This window comes from Crassostrea angulata, chromosome 5 (genome assembly GCF_025612915.1).
Source record: "Crassostrea angulata isolate pt1a10 chromosome 5, ASM2561291v2, whole genome shotgun sequence".
NCBI lineage: Eukaryota > Metazoa > Mollusca > Bivalvia > Ostreida > Ostreidae > Magallana > Magallana angulata.
Window position 1 is genome coordinate 60,480,662 of NC_069115.1, and position 23,045 is coordinate 60,503,706.

At 34.1% G+C, this 23,045-nt stretch overlaps 1 protein-coding gene across 1 annotated transcript in view; it reads right to left on the reverse strand.

Moving 5' to 3' along the window:
- Positions 1-23,045, reverse strand: part of LOC128182853 (phospholipase A2 inhibitor-like) — a 309,453-nt gene that overhangs the window by 281,313 nt on the left and 5,095 nt on the right. Inside the window, exon 2 of the mRNA XM_052851613.1 lies at positions 15,928-15,999. Coding sequence (XP_052707573.1) covers positions 15,928-15,999 — 72 coding nt within the window. The remainder of the gene's footprint in view (positions 1-15,927; positions 16,000-23,045) is intronic.

The window sequence follows — 23,045 nt, forward strand, 5'->3', positions numbered from 1 at the left end:
AGAAATTTAAAGGCTATTTCATTTCGAAAATAAAATACGGGGATAACAGTAGAAACTTCACTCAAAGTGTTTTAGGCTAAGATAACTACACAAAAGCGTTGTTCTTAATATTCGTTATCTGATTCCAATATAAGTACCTAACATAGCACAATTTTTAAAAGTTATCTTGAATATTAAGAAAAAATCAAATAAGAATAAAACGGACAAAAAATTTAAAGATATATTTCTTAACAAATAAAAAAAATAGGGAAAATTGGAATTTTTAAAATCTATTTAAATCCATGTTTCTTTTGATGCTCAGTCAAAAATTACCATATAGTCCATGGCCGCTTTGAATTAATGATCTAATCATGTTTTTTCCCTTTTCTTTATGCAATGTGTTTAACACCAAAAAAGAACGCTGATGGAAGCGCCATTTAGCATTTTACCAAAACAAGGTCCCTAATTTTCTTTGTTCAAAACTCGAATCGTTATGGATGATGTTAAGGAATAAAAACATCGAAACAGAAGATTTCTATTCTGCCCCTACTTTTCAATTGAAAAAAACCTTCACAAAGCCACGCCTAATCGAACTGTTCTCGGTTTCGTTGATTGATGTTTTTATTGTTTTGGGGTTTTTTTGCAGGGGGGGGGGGGGGGGGTTGGAAGGTTGGTTTTTTTTTTTTGTTGTTTTTTGGTTTTTTTTTTTTCTTTTTTTTGGGTGTTTGGGGTTTGGGGTTGTTTTTGTTTGTTTTTTCCTAGAAAATCAATAAAAACATTTTTTTTTTCAACTTTAATATAAACGAGTTATATTGTATTTGTGGGATTTAATGAAATAAAATTACTGAAGCGGAATCCAGATACACAATATATAAGATAAACAAAATTTACTGCGTTCTATTTTTTCTACTAGAAATAAATAAATCAAAAGAAATTATAACATTTCTGTGAAACATTTTTTTATATAGATATGTCATTTTGCACGCCCATTTTTAATGCGTCCTGTTGTACAATTATTCAATAAACAGGATAAATTAGGACACGTTCACCATTGTCAAACATACAAGACCAATGATAAGGTACGATTTCAACATGATACGACTCGGTTTTTTTTGCATAGTATTCTATATGGTTTATAAATTCATTAACTATAACTATAGGATCACTTCCAGACTTTGAATTTGAGGTTTGTATGTGTTCTGTATGATGTTTTTAAACAGATTAGAAGCCTTGATTATCGAATTTGATAATTAAAGAAAAAACAGAATAGTTTCATTCATTTGTGCCTCCTATTCATATTGCTAAGATATGTTACAAAAATTACAATTATAGCTTTTATTTACACAAAAATATCATATGCGGAGACTTCCGGATATGCGGAGACTTCCGGAAATGGCGGAGGATGTTTCGCCTCTGCTCGGCTCCCAAACATTGGTAAATGAAGAGCAACCGCCGGAGTATACGGAGCGACGCCCGGTGAGTGTAAATACCCCCTCAACCTCTTCATCTGACACTACAAATAATTATCAAATGGGATCAAATTGTGATCAAATTTATGGTCTTCAATACGAAGAGTCCTGCTCACAGAGCCACCCTGGCCTACTCACACACGCAGACAGGTATAATATTCCACACGGATTTGACCCAAACTCAGATTTAACTTCGCTAGACTCTAATTTACAGAATCTTCCGAAGGAGCTCTACGTAGAAAAACTCCTAGAAATTACAAACTCTAATGAACATTTCATTGTTGACTATAGAACATATCTTTGTTCCAAGGCCAAGTTTATTCAGGGGTGTCCCATGGGTAATCTAACAGCCCGAAAGACAACAAAAAACAATCCGAGTGTTATTAAATACGCAAAAGACTGCTTTGCACTCAGTATGTTTTGCAACGGTGATGATGCATATCTAGGCGATGTTTTCGACAAATCTAAGAACAAAACTAACGAATTACCCAAAAGCTCAGTTGTCGAACTACGGTCATGAATTCAATCACTTCTCGAGAGAATCACTCAGCTAGAAAAAAATAATGCTAGTCAGTACAAGTTAGTTCAAGCTCTAGAGAAATCGGTTACCGATTTGAAGTCAAAAAACGCTTCTCTGAAAGAGGAAAACGACAAAATCAAAAGTTCTCTTGAATCCCATACAACTGGATATAAGACATTCCGGAAGCTTACTAATGCACAGCTAAAGTCTCTCCAAGGTCTCGACTCCACCGAATATCAAATGAAATGTGAGAAATTTGAACTTGAAATATCTAAAATATCAAGACTATGCTCTGGTATCCAAAAACAGATAGGTGACCTAAGAAAAAATAAACAGCGCACCCCTTCGAGTACCCCTCGTACCATATTTGAGACAAACGGTACCTCTAACGGTCCGTCTTGCCTGAATGACCTCGTCTCGTCTGTATGTGTAGCCACCAAAACAATATCACCGGACGCCCACGCAAGTGGACACGCACCTAAAGCACCAGTACCCGTCACCGATCGTGGTATCTATGACTCGTGTACGCGTGCTGCCTCATCCATAGCAAACGCGGATGAAGCTTCGACAAAGGATACACAAACCCACGGTGTTTCATATGGAAGTACGAAATCTCAATCACTCAACATTGCAATTCAAAGGAAATATATCGCATCAGAGTCTAAACAGCCTAACTATTCCAAACAATGTCTAGCAAATAACTCTTCATCGTCACCTGTCTCTACCTCTCAAAAGCCTACCAATCCGTCAAGCGGCTCAACTGGTGCTCGAGTTGACGCCGACATATTTGAAGGTGTTACCCGTAAACGCAACGCACGCTACTATATTTCCGGAATAAGCTAGCGTTCAACAGAGCTGGGTATGACAAACTTCCTCAAAGACAACGACATATCCGTCTCCCTGTGTGTGTTTTTCAAACCTAAGCGCGAAGGGGCTCGTCGTAATGCGAAAATCAATGTTGCGGTGCGGGAGGCATGTAAGATAGAGTCCGACGGCTTTTGGCCAAAAAGGATTTCATGCAGGCCCTGGCTGAGCAATAAACAGTGGCAGGACAGAATCGCGCGCTGCGACGAAGCAGATTCAGCCAACGACGATAGAGATAATCAAAACGACGATGTTGATTAAACGAACTTGTTTTTTTGTCTTACTGTGTGTTTTGATAATACTCGTACAAATGTCCAATAATCTTAGCATACTTTCTTGGAATGTCAGAGGCATAATGTCTTCATTACTATGTTTGTCCAGTATGATTGATCGTGTAAAATGCGACATTGCAATCATATCTGAACACAAACTTATGCCAAACAACGCTTCATATCTGGACTCAATTCATCCTGACTACAATAGCTATACTCGATCAGAGTCTACAAATACATCTACACACTGTTCACGCTTTCTGGGTAAAGGTGGAATTGTTGCTATGTATAAAAAAGAACTCGAACTATCTAAATGTGAGTTAACTGACTTCGACTCCTCACGTATTATTGGGTTAGAAATTAGACGACCACATGACCATTCTCTGTACATATTTGGCGTCTATCTTCCATCAGACAATATCATACAGTCCTATAGCACGGAACTTAATCTGCTGGAAGATCTTGTAGCCCATTTCTCTTCTTTAGGCGATGTGATTATAGGGGGCGATTTTAACGCTAGCATATACGACGGAGACGCTCACCACGTGAACGTGTATAAATCAAGACTGTTTAAGGACTTTGTCATGCGTAACCATTTAGGGCGCCCTCGTGTTGATTTCGATATATCCGGCTCAGATTACACTTTTATTTTAACCCAGACAACTCTTGACTACATACTCTGTAACAACTCTCTATGTAGCTATGTGAATAGATATCACGTGTATGAAGAAGGTCTGTTTAGCTCTACTTCTGACCATCTTCCAGTTCTAATGTCTATTGACATCCAACCTAAAAATCGTACGTCAAACAAATCCCTAAACTGTTTGCCTGCATGGCATAAAGCAGACTCGCGTAAAATCGACTCATACAAAAAGCATGTTTCCGAAGAAGCTCTCAGCTTGTTGGATAGAAATCTCGACTGTGCTTTCATATCGATACCTTCTGTTCTGATCTCACCCACCTGTTACACGATGCTGCTTCCAAAACCATTACAGTCTCAAGATACAAACCTTACCTAAAACCGGAATGGACACCGGAAGTAAAGCAGCTGCACGACATGACACGACAAAAACGCAGGATATGGATTAGTGAAGGTCGACCACGCGAAATGTGTCACGAGTCTTATAAGAACTATAAGCGCGCTAAAAGAGAGTTCCGCAACGAGCTTCAAACCGCACATGACAGCTTCATGACTAAGGTCTTTAAGGATATCGACGAAGCTGCCGAATGCGATGTCCGACTTTTCTGGAAACTAATCAAACGACAGCGTCCTCGCAGTTCCCGTGTGTGTCCAGAAATAGAAATTGGTACCGTGACTTTTTCTGACCCTGGCGACATAGCTAACGCATTCGCTCATCACTTTGAAAACGTGTACAACTCGAATAACAATGACTCATTCAATTCCGACTTCTGCTATAACATAGAAAACTCTTATAAATCCATGAAAACTGCTAACATAATAAGCAAAAATCTTATCCCAGGAGGTGAAGTCACCATCGACAAAATCTCACAAATAATCCGTGATTTGAAACTCAGAAAAGCTCCTGGAATAGATCGTAACCAGAATGAGCATGTTATCCACGGAGGATTAGAACTCAAACTGTGCATACTACATCTGTTTAACTCAATAATTAAAATTGGCCAAATTCCTGATTCTTGGAAAAAAGACATAATCGTCCCTATACACAAAGGGAGCAACAAACCAAAGAAATCCCCAGACAGCTACAGACCAATAGCCTTACTCCCATGCTTTCTAAAGATTTTCGAAAAATTGTTACTTTTAAGAACTAAAACTTATGTATTATCTACTGGTGATTTCCCAAACCCTCAACAGCAAGGATTTCAGCCAAAGATAGGTTGTCTTACGGCATCCTTTAACTTACAAGAAACAATCTGTCACAACTTAGAACTTGGTAGGCCCGTATACGTCGCTTTCCTAGATACACAGAAAGCATTCGACACAGTCTGGAGGCATGGCCTAATGTACAAGTTACATCGCCTTGGTGTTTCAGTACGTCTGTGGACTCTTATTGACGACTGTCACACCAACACCTCATGCTCTGTGGTAGTAAACCAAACAAGATCATCCTGGTTTCCTGTGTCGCAAGGAGTTCGTCAAGGCGGAGTCCTCTCAACACTTCTGTACCTAGTTTTCATTAAGACCTGCTTCATGAAATTCAAAACCAGAGTCCAAATATGGGTATTTATAGTATCACAAGCTCTAACCCCACCCTTGCGGACGATATCTCTTGCATTGCTTTGTCTCCTGCAGCCATCCAAAATATTCTCACCACAGCATTCAAATACTCTTCGAACTGGAGATTCAAGTTTAATGCAGGCAAGTCAAGCGTTCTCCGGTTCACCCCCTCGCCACCTCATAAAGATTCGCCTGTTACATGGTTTCTATGTACAGAACCTGTCTGCCTGTCTAATACTTATAATCACTTAGGTATTCACCTTCACTCAAAACTTGTCCATACTGAGAAAATCGCTAACGCCTGTAGAAAAGGACGACAAGCCTACTTTGCCTTAAAAATACGTGAACATCTCAACCCAGATACCATATCCCGGCTTTACACCAGAGTTGTTCTCCCTTCCACCATGTATGGCTGTGAACTTTGGTATGACCTACGCAAAAAAAGATCTGCAAGATCTGAACACTCTTCAGCATTTTATCTGCAAACATGCAGTTGGTCTCCTAAAGAGTACCAGATCCGACATATGCGAATCACTCCTTGGGCTTCTCCCAATAACATCTGAAATTGAAAAAAGGAAACTTCAATTCTTCGGCCGCCTATGCAATCTGGACACCCAAACTCTTACTAAGAAGATTTTTCTTCACCGACTCTTTTCTTACATCAACTCACCTGAGCGCAAACATTTTGGATACATTCACGACGTTATCAACATTTTGGCTAGATACAATCTCACTCAACATCTCTTGATTTACCTGCATGTTGGTTACTTCCCCCCTAAGGATCTCTGGAATAAAACTGTCAAGGCAGCGGTAACCAACCTCCACATCGACTGCAGGCGTCAGCGCATGCTCTCTGACCCCGACTTCATCTTATTTAACACCATAAACGCAGGAAGACCCCCGTTCGCTATTTGGAAATTTCCATCCAACATACACGAAATAGAAATCTGTAAATTCGTTGTCAAGCTATGGAGTCTTCCAACCTTACCTCCGGAAGTATGTACTGTGTGTGGCAGTTGCTTCACCAATGTGTTTCAGCACATCTCGACCGTCTGCCCAGGAACCGTTGCTCTCCGAGACGCTTGGTGGAACACAGTGATTGAGGACTATGACATTACACTTAACCCCGAACTTTGCGGCCTTTGTCCACAAGACCTTTATCTATTCCTACTGGGATCAAGACTTCTCTCCGTCACCGTATCATATCACAACGAGCGCAGCCTGCACATCCTTAATTTCCGTTTCCTGAGGGACGCGGCTGCATGGTTTTACAGACACTTGAAGTTTACTCAATAAACTTACCATTCTAGTAAATCGGGAGTAATATGTTCCCGCCAGCAATTGCAATGTACATAATTAATTATATTCCCTTTTCACTATAACTCCTAACTTTGTCACTCATGTGCTGTATTTATAATTTATGTTAAAATGTTATTTTTCATGTAATCTCCTATGGGAGGAAATAAAGATAGAATGAATGAAGGGCTAAGATAACTACACAAAAGCGTTGTTCTTAATCTTCGTTATCTGATTCCAATATAAGTACCTAACATAGCACAATTTTTAAAAGTTATCTTGAATATTAAGAAAAAATCAAATAAGAATAAAACGGACAAAAAATTTAAAGATATATTTCTTAACAAATAAAAAAATAGGGAAAATTGAAATTTTTAAAATCTATTTAAATCCATGTTTCTTTTGATGCTCAGTCAAAAATTACCATATAGTCCATGGCCGCTTTGAATTAATGATCTAATCATGTTTTTCCCTTTTCTTTATGCAATGTTTTAATACCAAAAAAGAACGCTGATGGGAGCGCCATTTAGCATTTTACCAAAACAAGGTCCCTAATTTACTTTATTCAAAACTCGAATCGTTATGGATGATGTTAAGGAATAAAAACATCGAAACAGAAGATTTCTATTCTACCCCTACTTTTCAATTGAAAAAAAACCTTCACAAAGCCACGCCTCATCGAACTGTTCTCGGTTTCGTTGATTGATGTTTTTATTGTTTTGGGGTTTTTTTGGAGGGGGGGGGGGGGTTGGAAGGTTGGGTTTTTTTGGGTGTTTTTTTTTCTTTTTTTGGGGGGAGTTGGGGGTTGGGGGTTGTTTTTGTTTGTTTTTTCCTAGAAAATCAATAAAAACATATTTTTTTTTCAACTGTAATATAAACGAGTTATATTGTATTTGTGGGATTTAATGAAATAAAATTACTGAAGCGGAATCCAGATACACAATATATAAGATAAACGAAATTTACTGCGTTCTATTTTTTCTACTAGAAATAAATAAATCAAAAGAAATTATAACATTTCTGTGAAACATTTTTTTATATAGATATGTCATTTTGCACGCCCATTTTTAATGCGTCCTGTTGTACAATTATTCAATAAACAGGATAAATTAGGACACGTTCACTATTGTCAAACATACAAGACCAATGATAAGGTACGATTTCAACATGATACGACTCGGTTTTTTTGCATAGTATACTATATGGTTTATAAATTCATTAACTATAACTATAGGATCACTTCCAGACTTTGATTTTGAGGTTTGTATGTGTTCTGTATGATGTTTTTAAACAGATTAGAAGCCTTGATTATCGAATTTGATAATTAAAGAAAAAACAGAATAGTTTCATTCATTTGTGCCTCCTATTCATATTGCTAAGATATGTTACAAAAATTACAATTATAGCTTTTATTTACACAAAAATATCAATATAGAAATATATCTGCATTCGTCACCCACAATGAAATTTATCATGCCGTATCACAAGAAACAGTCCTATATTAATTTCGTTAAAGGCGATGGCTGCGTAAACATTATAACTTTTGAGAAATGTGGCATTTAATTTTTTTAGTTTTACCTACATCTTAGAAATATGCCAGATTTTCGAAGTAACTTTTTTCTTTTGGAAGATAATAAAACTGCATAATCTGGTACTTTTACACACATGCTTTCAAGCTGGCATATTGCATTGTCATATACACTAAGCAACTTTTAAATTTTAGAATACATATTGAAAGAAACTGAACCTTGAAGAAACTGAACCTTGTTTTAAAAATTATTTCATCGTAAATGTAATTGAAAACTGTGTATGTTTAGTGAATGAACTGATTTTACCATTTGATACAAAATGTATATACGTTTAAAACTTATCGATCAAAACAATCATTTGCACTTTATTCAAAGGATCACACCCTTTGTTTCTCTCTTAACCCTTACCTAGTGTAACCAGAAATAACTTTGCTGCTAACAATCACAAAATACGAAGACAAAATATGCACTGGAATCCGCACCATACTTGTTGAGACTTAATGAAGCGCTGACATGACTGCACTTAGCTGAAATTGCATATAAATTTATTTGTCTTTGAGGGTCCGACCTAGTAGGGATCGTCAACATGGTGTAGTCTAAAATATCAAAGCAGTTTTTGAAACCAAAGTGTACCTGCACCGACATCAAAAAAACTCATTAAAGGGTTCATAAGAACCGTGGTGACATTTCAATCGTTTACATCTCTTCCCCGTCAACAATTGTTTGTTCCTGACCCTCTCAGTTACGTATTATCATTTTTTAGGTTGTTTAAAACTGGCCAAACAAGTGTTAGAACTGCCTCCAGCGATCAACATGAGTTGTCATTCGTTTCTCTGAGAAAGGCACATGACTCCTGCAATCTGAAGTATGACAGTTAAACTTGGTATAATTATTGTCATTCATAAAGCATGGGTGATGATATCAAAAGTTGTTTCTGAGCTTGCTGTGGATATTTTCTCTCGGTGCTTATGGTTCCTGCAACTCCTAGCATACCAATAACATCGATTCTCTTTTACAAACCTTTTTTTCACGCTCTGCATAGATTTACTACACAGACTAAATTATTTTCCTTTTTTTCCCGTTTCAGTAAGTACAAAAAAATTATTGAAATAAAAAAAAAATCTGGAAATTTGGAAACTCAATTTAGGCTTTGTTGTTGTTGTTCTACTTGACGAACCTGGTAAATGTTAACCTTCTTTATAGCATATTTTAGCGCGCGTTTTGGGGTAATCAGCTTTTGTCCGGTCTAACTATTAGTGCAACCGATAGCAAGCCAGTATATTAACTGTTCTAGAAACACCTTTAAAGTGAGGTTACTACTCAAAATCTTCTGTGGAGTGTCTATGTCTCAGTGACCTTTGGTTATAGCACTACTTATATCTGATCTCGAGCTGAACTCGAACTTAGTTTTAGTTAGTTAGTTTTCTGAGGGAAGTTTTCACAGAATTCTTTGGCATTTTTAAAACACCCTTATTGCACCTACCACGGATTATAAAAAAGCATGTGACGTTTCCGCTCTTTTTACCCAGAAAAAAATAGACAACTGTAGTTACTAAAGTCTGCATTCTTGAACTGAGAATTAAATAATATAATTTCTTTGTCCGTTGTACTTAAGGAACCTCAAGTTTTACTTGTTCACATTGTTTCTGCTACTCTGAGTGTAGAATGAAAATTAATTATATGTAAAAAAAAAAAATAATAATTATTGCTAGCACGACTCGCCTGTTCCACTCAGAATTAAGCAAACGGTCGTCTTCTTGGTTGTTTTTTTTTTACACGGTATTATATTAATAAGAAAATGAATGTATTTTAAATTTTTTTCAGTCTCAAAATTAAATGATTAATTGTATCTAGACACATCAACCTAAAATAAATCAGCTAAGTCCGCCTATGTATGGGATAATGTGAACATTTTAAAGTTAAATTTTCAAATACAAGCCTCGTATGTGCATGATTGTACATTAAAACCGCGTAAAGAAAGTTCCAGATCAAAACTTTGAAGTTTGGGTCAATTCTCAACTTAAAAGTTAATTGTCAACGTGTCGATGTCGTCAGTTTAGAAAAATCCTTCTCATACCGTTGAAAAAATGACCACGAGTATAAATTTCACGATTTTTGGTCTCAATTTTCAACGTTAAAAACTGACCCTCGGATCAATATTTAACGTTGAAAAATGACTTCCAGGTCAATTTTCAATCCAGCTCAATATTCTTCGTTACACCGTTCCTAGTATTACTCCCCAATAACCCGGCCTATCCCATCTAACAGAGAATAATTTCTTCCGAAGCCATCTGGTCTCGAAAATGCTGAACTGACGATGTAATCCTTTTGCACTTTAGACATTTAACTTGGTTCAACACAGAATATAGAGCATGTAGATGTAGCGGCAATTATGTTAATTATCAAACACCTGTCTGTCCAAAAGGAATATCGCTTCCGACAAGATAGAAACTTGCTAGCAGCACAAATAGTTGTAATCGAAGTTTCTCTCAAAACGCATTTTTCTTATCTAAATACACTGTTCTCACTAGATATATGTATTTTGATTATTAGACTGTAAACAATCTTTTTATACATAGCTTTGGTGAAGGTTTGCTTTCTTTTACATTCGATTTAAACATATTCTCTTTAACAGACTCTTGAGTCTGACTGTCATGCCGAAAGCCGTGTGTTACCCACAGGTCGGAGCTTTACCCACAATTGTAATAGACGACTCCTATAGATGCGTCACCCCAAAGTACGGTGGTTAATTTTGCCAAATTACAATCGTTTACATTTGTACGGTCTTCAATCTAAAGTACAATGGTTCGTAGTGCCACAGACAGACGGAGTCATTAAATTCTACGTATGTAGCGTATTGCTACATGTATGTATACGACATTAGTAATGACGTTGCGCGCAAAGGTCAAGATCAAGTAAATGAACTAGACTACAGATTTCTTAAATTTGAACTATAAATGATGATTTATTATAATATCTTGATTTGGTGACTATGGCCTAATTTTCAGATATACGCACTGAAAAGAATTGTTTTAATCTGGGGTTTTTTCAATGAAATATGAAGTAATCTTGCTACAAATCTCAGAGGGTTTTCTTTCTGGTGTTGACAAATTAAAATACAAAATAAATTTTAACAATCTACAGTCTTTCAAAAAAACAAAAAAACAAACAAAAGCAAATGAAATGTTGTGTCCCTCTTCTTTACAATGATATTAAACTGAAAAAAGGTGTAGGAAGTAGTTTTGATGGTTTCATTTGGAATGTCAAGGCAATATTGTTTTTATTATCCTACACATTTCCCTTTTGATCATAAAGAACTAAAAAAGAGATATCAAATCGGTGTTGACGTCATTATGGATCTAGCACTAAATAAACAATAAAGATCATATGCTATATTTTAACCCGTCATATGTTTTAACTCTACATACTGATCCATGTTTTCGCATTAGCAGTTAACAGCATACTTTCTGTAAACGGACAATTAAAAGTCACATCAAAGGTCAACCTCCGATAATGCTTTACTTGCATTGGTCAATATACTGTATAAACAACGAGATAATCATTTCATGCAATCACACACAGATGATATGGAGAGGGTCGTACATGTTGGCATTTCATTTACAATGAAAAAAAATAATAAGTGTGTGTGACGTCACGCTATATACACATTATTGAAAACGTCGTTTTGCACAGTCCATTACCTCTGAAAGCTGTTAGGTATAGGTATTCACGACTATATGAACGTCTTCAAAACAACATTTAAAAATCGTCTAAAAAATCGAGTATGCTTAAATTTGCACCATAATAGGTGGTGCATGTTATTAAACCAGGATCGGAATTTGACGTTTGTACGTGAACCATGAATTTTTGCGTGTCACACCATCAATGTTTGGCGCAGATTATTGGACTTTAGGGTCACATTGCACCTCTCAGCTATGTTAAGGAAGGTATCCGAATTTTAGAACGTGTGTATGTTGGAAATGTGCATAAGCCACGATAATTATTCATCAGATGATAATGAGATATTGTATTTCGATTATTAACAAACATCTACAATAATTAAAATGATAAAGTATTGGGTTTGGTCGTATCAAGAAAAGTGTACTGAAATAAATACACAGTCTGTATATCTTGCGAAATTATCAAATGTATGTCATCTAATGACGTCGATGTTGACTACGTAATGTCAGTGCTTGCAGCTGTGATCAGAATAAATATGTGGACTTCAGTGATGTATCTGCAAATTTAACTCATTTACAACCAGCATGGGCGGGAATCGGTAGAGAAAAAAACTGAACTACGTAGGCTTTATCTGTACTTTCCCTAGATATTGTTTTATATTATTAAAAATTAAAGGATAAAACAGGAACGAAGCGAAATTCCCCAGCTTCGATTTTGTTTACTTGTTAACATTTGTTCATCCTGTAATATTATGTTTAAACATCAGTTTCGTGATTCAAGCAGGCAACGTAAATGTACTGCTTTTCGTAAATTTTGATCATAGAGAGTGTAGAGACCCATTTTATCTTTTTACTAGCTTTTAACATTGAAATAATATTAGCTTGCATGTCATCCATGTTCAATGAAAATGTAAACAATGGAAAATGAAACACTGTGCTAGCCCTACTTAGCTTACTTTGATGATCTGGATTGAATTAAGAAAGAAAAAGTAGTGTTTGTTATGTAAACCGAAGCGTGTTATTAGCCTGCTCGAATATAAATATAAAACAAAAAAAATTGATCGCATTTTCACACATTTTTAGATTAAACACTTTGATTGTGTCTGTGGTAGGATTAAAATAATTGTATCTTCCATCAATATGCACAATAATTTAAAAAATCCATGTTTATGTTATCTTTAGCACAATAGTTTGCTAATCTTGACACATTATTTAATTAAAGGGTTTTTAAGCATTGGTTTATCGGGGACAGTACATCGACTTTTTTATATTGATAAAAAGTACCCTATAGATATTTCTTTCACAAACTATACTTGGCCTAGTTTTTAATTATATTAACTATGTAACCTCTCATCATTTTGTTCATTCAAATCTATTAAAATTAAATTTGAAGCTGAAAAATATTTTTCATTTCAGGTTTTGGTTTCCATGTCAATTGCAATGCCTTTTTACAACAAAATGACAGGAGCAGCAGTGCGCAAGAAAAATGATTGATTTCCATAAATTCCTGATCATGATTGAAAATATTGAAAATCATAAAACTCTAGTCTTGTTGAACAATTTTCTACAAGTTGGTCATAGAAATTCAATCTCTTTGAATTGTCAATTGATGATGTTACATAAGTTTTGAAAAATATTTATATTTTGGCTTTATTTAATTATTAAATAATATATTAATCACAATTAAAAAACAATCTTATCATACATTAAAGGTGTTTGTCCTTCATTTTATAGCAAAGTAACATAAAACATATTGAAGCACCACTGTTTAGTAAATTACAGCCTCAAAGTATACACTTACCCAACCCCATTTTCCCTCCTTATGATAGCATACTAAAGCACCATTGTTTAGTAAATTACAAACTCAAAGTACACACTTACCCAACCCCATTTTCCCTCCTTATGATAGCATACTAAAGCACCATTGTTTAGTAAATTACAAACTCAAAGTACACACTTACCCCACCCACCCCTTATACTAATACGGTTTAGGTTAAGGCATTAAATGAATTAATTTTTCTGATTTAAACAATTTGATAATAATAAATTGTGTTAACAGAAAAAAAAAACATTCAAACATCAGTTTAGTGAAATTTGCTGCGTTCAATTTTATATGAATGAAAATATAAATTGTGAACTTAGTCAGTGTTCAGTTTGAACTTCGCGAAAATGACGCTCAATCTGAATTGGATCAGATAAAATGAAGTATTGCAAGGGTATACACTTAATTAAATATACTGAAATTTTACATGTTACAACACTACATCCCCGCTATATCAGAAATGTTGGGAGCTGTATAAAATCGCTCAGCATTTGATAACAATTAGCGTCAAATATTGAAACTCCCTGCACATTTCTTTTCATACACTGTTGACATTGAATTTAATAATTCTTCTTACATAAGTATTTCAAGCTCCAAACATTTTTTGAAATTTTAAATGTTCATTTTACAAGATAAAAACAAAAAAACTATGTTTGTTGATGTTAAGTCCTTGCACTCTGTATTTTTTTCAGTATTAAGCCTCGTTCATTTATGTTTGGCAGATTCACGTTACAAGGTATTCCAATGATTTTTGTAAAATTATCATCTAACAGCAATGTTCCTAATTTTTATTTTGATATGTGATCACTTTGCGTAACAAATAATTCTATAAGAATGTCAAGATTTTTCCTAAGATAACATTTCATGTAAAAAATATGGATTTCTTCTTATGGACGTCCTTAACATAGCTGAGATTGTATTCTCTCTCTCTCTCTCACTCTCTCTCTCTCTCTCTCTCTCTCTCTCTCTCTCTCTCTCTCTCTCTCTCTCTCTCTCTCTCTCTCTCTCTCTATATATATATATATATATATATATGCAAGTCATGTTGCAAAAAAAAAATTAAGGATATATATCTCATTTTATTTTATTTTTAAATTATTCTTATGTATTTTGATAGTGCTTTTTATCAAACTGAATTTCGTATGGTTTAAAAATACATATTGACAAAATTTATATTTCAAAAATTTCTGTTAAAAAGAAAATTATGTACACATGCATACTAATCAGCAGTGCAATATACTTGGTATGACCATAGATCAATAAGATCTATAACACTTGCTATCTACGTCCAAAATTTGAGGTTTAGTTCTGTCGCTTTGTCATTTCTTAATCGTAGTCGATGTTTTAGCTCGGATGGACAAAGACGACAGTCCTTTTATGGTTTATTAACTGATATATAAGGTTAGCATGTATATTCATATTTTATCAAAACTAAAAGTGTGTAAAAAGAAGCAAATATAAGGCTAATTATTTATTACACTTTTGTCAAATCTTAATTCTTTTGTATACTTTAAATAAAGTTTTATATATATATATTTATTTATATTTACATTCCAAATATTTTTTGCATGTACAGTGTGTGAAAAACTCGACCCTGCAGTTATAAGACCGTAACACACAAAAGGTACTCGACGGTTAGAGTGACTAGTTTTATTATGACGTCACAAACGTTTAACGCTGTAAAATGCAACGTCACAAGCGAGAATTAAAGTTCACGCTTGCGGCTGTTACAGTGGCTCTTCCATTAATTTGAACTTACCCTTAGGATAAAACAGAAATTTTGACCTATAAATTACATTTGCAGACAAGGCAAGAAGTTACAAAAATGTAAATATAAGCATTAAATCATTATTTTTGCGCGCGTTACTCAATTTGTATGCACACACCGCTGCAGTTATGAGACTATATCTTTCAAAAAGTAATGATTCAATGCTTAAATAAATATATTTATTATCTAGATAGTTATTCTTAATATAACACTGTAAGAGTATATTTTGGTATAACTCCAACTTACGTAGATCTGCAAAAAGCGTGTCTACCCCATTTCTCTCATTTTTGTTATATCAGGGTAGCTTATCGAAAAGTTTTAATAACAGTTAATATCACAATAATAACTGATCAGGTTATATTCAATGATAGTTTACGGTAATCATTTCGCACGTTTTACATCAATATCAAATATTAAAATCTGTAACTCTTGTGCAGGTATTTCAAAGTTTATTTGAAAAAATCTGCATTTATAGGTTTCGATGTTTCGCCAAGATGTGAATAGCACGGTAACAGTAGTAACAGTACTTACAGATACTCCAACTGTGGTAGCCCTTTAAAGGTGTTGTTGTCGATCCTTGATATCTGATTACCTTCTAAGTCCCTGAATGAAAGCAAAACGTTTATATCAATGATATTATAAATATTCAAAATTAAAAATAGAATAAATATAGTAAAACTAAGTTCTTTCTATCAAAATAATTTTAAGAAATTAAACCTAATTAATCATTGATAATATAAATATGAGTGTAAGTAAAAACAGAATCAATTTTGATGCTGATGTTTGATGATTGATTCTATAATGAAATGACTCTATATCATAATTTAACAAGGCCTAAAATCTTTTATGTGGTATAAACATAAAACAAATCGCTGCAGTTCATTTTTCTCGCATACAAATACATTCTAAATAGTCCTCGTTTAAAGGAAATGTTTGATTTTTTTAAATTTTCTAGCTGATCAGGAATTTTTAACTTTATACAACAGTACCTAGTTATTATCTAAATGACAAGTGATTTATATTAATATTTTAAAAAAAAGTGTTCTTTAGTATTATTAATAAATGTAAAACAATGCTCATTATTTTGAATTTGACCGTCTAAAAACTATGACCGTGTGAACTTTAATATTGCAATTTATTTTAGCATAGAAGTATTAACACTATTTTTTTTTTCAGAAACCTTGAACACAGACAGGGACATTTGTTCTACTGTCGCTGATGTATCTTTCAAGGAGGGTAGCATTATTATTCGTCAAAGCTGCTCTCTGTATTTTCAAAAAGATGGAAAGGGCGACAAAGAACTTTTTAAGCACATTTAATGAATACACGTAAATTTGATTTATATATGAAGGTATCATGTATGTTCACAGTAACATTATCAATTATGTGAATATCAGCAAGCATCTAATAATAGTGAAAACAGGCCGGATTATCAAATAAGCAGTTGAAAGCATTGCGTTATGCAAAACCTGAACGACGATGACATACAACCTTAGGTTTTCGTATTGGACAGTTTGTTTCTTCACAGTATGGAACAGTTTTGTACATGTTACGGTATAGTTTTTACATAAAACAATACGATGCTCGCTCGAGGTAAGGTACGTTTCTTGCATGACACGCTACTCGGCTTAGGTTATCTCCTTTCCATAAAATTGTTCTGTATTTCTGAATATTTACAAAATACTGTGTATTTGTCTATGAGAACATTTCTAATCGATTTTGTGTAGTATGGAACAATACAATTTATCAATGACTATTTTAATATCAAGTCGTACAGTTCCTAAAAATAATATATTAATTATAAGTATAAAAAAATCATTATTCTAACATTATTTAAGGAATAAGTACTCATTCTTTGGGTATTATGAGGTGATAACTTTGGACGGGGCGTAATCAAATCCAATAAAACCCGAAGGATTTGATGAAAGATTCTGTCACGCCCGACCGAAATTATCACCTCATTATACCGGTATTCAAAGAACGATTTCTTTTAACTTATATTTACATAATTTCAAGTCAGTGTACGATTAAATAATTAACTAGATGCTGTCATTAGACAGTAATACCCGCACCAAGTGTTTGCCCCTAAGTAACACTGTTTTGTACCCGTTTAATTAAAAATGAAGGCCACATGCAAGCTCCGGTAATACATTTAAAAATTATAATTTTCATAACTGAAGGGTAAGATCCCTTCCAATATGATAATACAAATGAGCTACACTTTATGTGCAATTTGGGGTTGAACTGTTTGCAGTGAATTTTCAGTTAATCAATAATCTTAACATTTCATGTCATAGAAAGTATATATAATGGTCTATAAAATTATTGCAAAACAAATTAAAATAAAAAAATAAATTATGCCCCCTCCCCGTGGCGGTTGCCGGTTTTAGATTTGCTTCTGTGTGCCTACATGTACATCATCGTGTGCAGAGATTTAGAGAAGGGTGGGAGTGAGTGGTCCAGACCCCCCCCCCCCCCCCCAATGAAAATTTATTTATATCAATAGTAAAATTACCAAAAATACACCTTGGACCCCAATGCTCTACAGACATGTAAACGCTATAACCCATTGCGCTTCAATGTTAGGTAACATTATTTGGGGGGGGGGGGGGGGTTATAATTAATATTTAATATACTTTATTGTTTATCTCAGTATATATAGGAAGTGTACATAACAATATGCAGGTGTCCTGCACCACCTTAAAGCTGTTATTTACCTAATAAAATAGTGCAAGTGGATTTGAAGAATAGGTCATAAAAATACATGCATGCTACAAATAACTGATCTTTGTCTGAAGTTACGTACACAGCACAGGTCTGCAGGTCTCATTAGCAGGTACTAGTTTTACCCAGCTCTTCGATTAGATGGGTTCACGTGTATACATACATGTATGTGTTTTCCCATATGCAGAAAAGGATTAGTTAAGATCAGCTAAAGGAATTCATTATTGTGTTTTAATTGGATTATCATTATGATGTTGACCAATATAGGTAAGCATAATACGTGTAGTAGCAGTAGCACAATATAATGAGATGCCAGCATGCATAAGTTCTACTTTCACTTTCTAAATGGGATCTAGCTCCCTTTGACAGCATACTGTATCATCATCTTTTAATATTTATATAAGCTTATCATCGTTACCTATCCTATCGCATTTGTAAAGTTTCTGTCATTTTAATTGCAAAAGTTATTTTTTTCATTTGTCAGACTTGCACTATTGAGTTGACCCCATATTGGCCCTGTATAAACAATGCCGTATTAAATTTGTGCATTACATGTAAGTAAGTGTAGACACTTATCATTTTTATATGAGTTATAATGGGAAGGAAGGAGTATTTCTTTCTTATTGTATTATAAAACATAAATTACAATGTAGGTCATGACCTTATGGGACTGTTCTGACCCCACAAAACATGAAAATACAAAATATCTTCTAATCGCCATATGATTTACCTCAACTGCTTAATTCAGAATCTGATGATATTCCCGAGAATTGACTGACATCGTCTGATATATACAGTGCAATCACTCTACACTACTGTAAACCTATTGTATATCTACTGTACAGAGGTGTTATATTCCACTGTATCCCACTGGACAGAGCAACTGTATTCCACAGTACTACACTGTACAACTCTTACATAAGGGGTACTAACAGCACTGTTTCACGCTATATCTAGTTTTTATTAGTTATCATGTTAAAGAAAATAATCAAAATATTACTTTTTTATATTCAAGATAAAATTTGTATGGATCAGTTTTGATTATCTCCTTTTGCTTACGCGAAAAAGAATGGGCTTCTTTTTCTTTCAATTCTTTATTACATGCGCAGATCTAGGATCAGAAACTTTTCCCAGGGGATGGGGTCCGAAGTATATCTATGTTGTTCAGATGGGGAGAGTATAAAACTTATTTTCGCAATCTAATTATCCGGCCCGTTCTTTCTTAGATACGCTCATGTATTAAAAAATCTAGGTCCAATTAGCATAAATATTATAACATCTTATTTAATTAAAAGAACATATATAAATATCGATTTTAAAATTGAATTTTAAGTGCATTTTTAGTTTTGAAGAATAAATTCAATTTAATCAATATATATATATATATATATGGTTGATTTTATTTTCAACAAAATAAGAATATTTCTCAACATAATGGTTATTCGAAATAGAGAAGGAGGATAGCAGGACAGGACATCAAAATGTCTTTTAAGTTTTACTTCACAAGAGTATCAGTGGGGCAGTATCTGTACATAATAAACATACATCCGTGGATCAAATGGTGTGAATGTCGCATTAATTTTGTAAATTGTCCGTCTGACACCTTGCTCAAGTTGTTCACTGATGTCTTTTTAGGGCTATGTATGATGTAAGAAATATTTAATGAACATGAAATATATATCAACAACAAGATATGCATGAATAAACAGAACAGTTTTTATATTCATTAATTTAGATGAGTTTTTAAAATTAAAATTATGTCGGATATTAAATATTGTATAATATAAAGTCATTCCTCCTCTCTTTCTCTTTATACTAATCACTGAGATCAAAATAAGTATGTTGTTAAAATAAATGACCTTTGAACATTTCTCTTTTATTTATATAATACATGTTGTATTTTCTATTGCACGGCTTATTGTCATATCTCTCTCTCTCTCTCTCTCTCTCTCTCTCGTTAGTTTTAAGTTTATGACATTGTACCACTTAATTTCTAAACAATTAATAGAAGAAAATAAACCCCGAAATTTAAGATATTTCAGGAACTTAGTATCTAGGTGTCCCCTGTCCCCAAACATCTTTTGTTTGCAGCAAACATTTTTTTCTCTAAAATTTACATATTATTATGAATGCCCCCTTCTCGTTTTCGGGAGAATACATGTATTAAAAATTGAAATTTACTGTGAAATTGACTACGCGCAACCTCCCCCTCATAGATTAGGACTTCTATTATTGGCAGGAGGTTGGTATTCAAAATTCGCATTCAAAAACGACTCTTCGTTTATGTCAATTAAGAAAAAAGCTTATTACAACTTTCTTTGATTTTTTAATCCTTTTTCTTAATTGCAAGAGCTTGATTGTCATAGACGTTTGTAAATAAATGATAATATATAATATAGAGTGTTATAGATGTATTGTCACTTAAGTTCATAACAATAAGTATTCAAAGTACATTGTTATCATAATTCTTGCTTTAAAACAAGCAAACAATGGGTGGATGTCTAGTCAGTGGAAGAAATGTTTATGCAAGTTACACGTTATATCAATTTTAGATTGGGCACTCAGAAACTCAGAAATCTAGTTTAAACAGCCAAGTTGTATAATTCTTATTAATAATTGTATATTGTTTTGCATTTAAATTAATTAAAAACTGCTATCTTATTGAAAAAAAAATACCAAACTGTTTTGAACAAGACCCCACACCAGCATCAACAACAACAACAACAGCAAAAACAACATAAAGACAACGATAACATCACAGACAACGATAACAACAACAGAGACAACGATAACAACAACACAGACAACGATAACAACAACACAGACAACGATAACAACAACACAGACAACGATAACAACAACACAGACAACGATAACAACATCACAGACAACGATAACAACAACACAGACAACGATAACAACAACACAGACAACGATAACAACAACACAGACAACGATAACAACAACAGAGACAACGATAACAACAACACAGACAACGATAACAACAACAGAGACAACGATAACAACAACACAGACAACGATAACAACATCACAGACAACGATAACAACAACAGAGACAACGATAACAACAACACAGACAACATCAACGGAAACAACATTACAATAACGGAAACGCCATTTCAACATCGGAAACAACATTACAACAACGGAAACAACATCACAACAGCGGAAACAACATTATAGAAACGAGTTCAATGACACAAAGACGACGATATCAATAACAACAAGGATATCGACAATAATAACGACAACAACGCCGCTTCGATGACAACGGCGACGTTGCACTGTTAAGGCTCACTATAAAAATATCAGCGGATTTAAACGTTCATAAAACGATGCATCTTTTATTACAAAATGTTTATGTAAAGTTATTTTATAATGATGTAAATGTAATATAAAATGAAACAGTAAAGTACATGCTACTTTGTATGACACTTAGTGTGGTCCCCTGACTTAATAGTCACGTGATATGTGTTGATAATTCTCCCGAAGTTCGATTTTACAAGGGCATACCCTTATTTGAATAAAAAAAATAAATGATAATTAAATTCTTCTTTTTTGTAGATTCGGAAAATTGCTGCTGCTTTGTATAGAGTTTTTCTTTTATTAGAATAAATATCAAAGAAATGAGCTCCGGTTGGAATTAAGAAATGAAGATAATAATTTTTCTATTGATCGACGTATCAAAGAAAAAAATGATCGGAAAACTTCATCATGCTACGCGCATTGATGAAAAAGTTTTCCGGTCAATTTTTTCTTTGATACGTCGATCAATAGAAAAATTATTATCTTCATTTCTTATCATTTAATAAAACATTTTCAAATAAAATAATGCGAAGTGTCATTGATCAAACATGTAAATAATGTAAATGAAGCGGCGCGTATGAATACAAAACAACAACAGCAACAGTATTCAAAATGGATGCGCCTTCAGCTGATGCAGAGCTATTGAGCTGAATTTAATGGATTAAACACAAATAGTGAGTTAAAATCTGAACCGGCTGAATTGTAAACGAAAGGAAAATACATGCGATAGCTTGTGATATTATTCACTGTGCAGAAAAACTCGTATTAAAACTAGTTTTCATGTGAGATCGCTGGAAAATGCAACTGGACATAACCATCCAAGGAAAGGCGATCGTGGACGAAAATAGCTGATATGTCGACAAAGAATAGTATGTATAAGCGACTTTTGTAAACGTTGTGGTAACTAGATAGCCAGTGATGTACTTAAATGGCATATCTGCCGCTTGGAATGCGCCGAAGGAGTTGATGCATTACTTATAGCTTTTCTTTACGACGCTATTTCTGATGACCGATCATGTACGTGTGTAAATTTGAAAGTTATGATTATCGTTACCAAATTTGAACAGCAGTGCAGTGTTACCGTGAAAGTTTATAGGCCTATATGTTCGTTATAATATTCCTGGAAAAGGAACAGCCAGCCTCGCTGTAAATGTTGATTGATCTCAAGCAGACGAAATCGTGAGAAGACGCTTAATTTTCTATTTCGTGAATCAAATAATGTGTTCCGTTCATTTTTGAAGGTTAAACTTTCAAGTTTTAATATTCACAAGATTGCACTTTCTTTGCTGACAATAAAACAGACACAACTTTACATTTTGTTGACAGTGTTTATCTTGGAAATACCCGTTCTATAAATAGTGTTACACCAGAACAGTTGAGAAAAGTAGATCCTGCAAAAATTTTATTGATGCAGGTATTAAAGAAATTTTTCAACCAATCAGAAGCGCCGATATCTCATCAAACGAATAAATATTAAACGATTTTATATTCTCGTCGGCGCGACCATAAAGTAAACCTTAACAGTGCTGCGGACACGTGATGCTTGACAATTTTTGATTCGTTTATTGAAGCCTTGTAATCTGATGTGTAAGAATTCT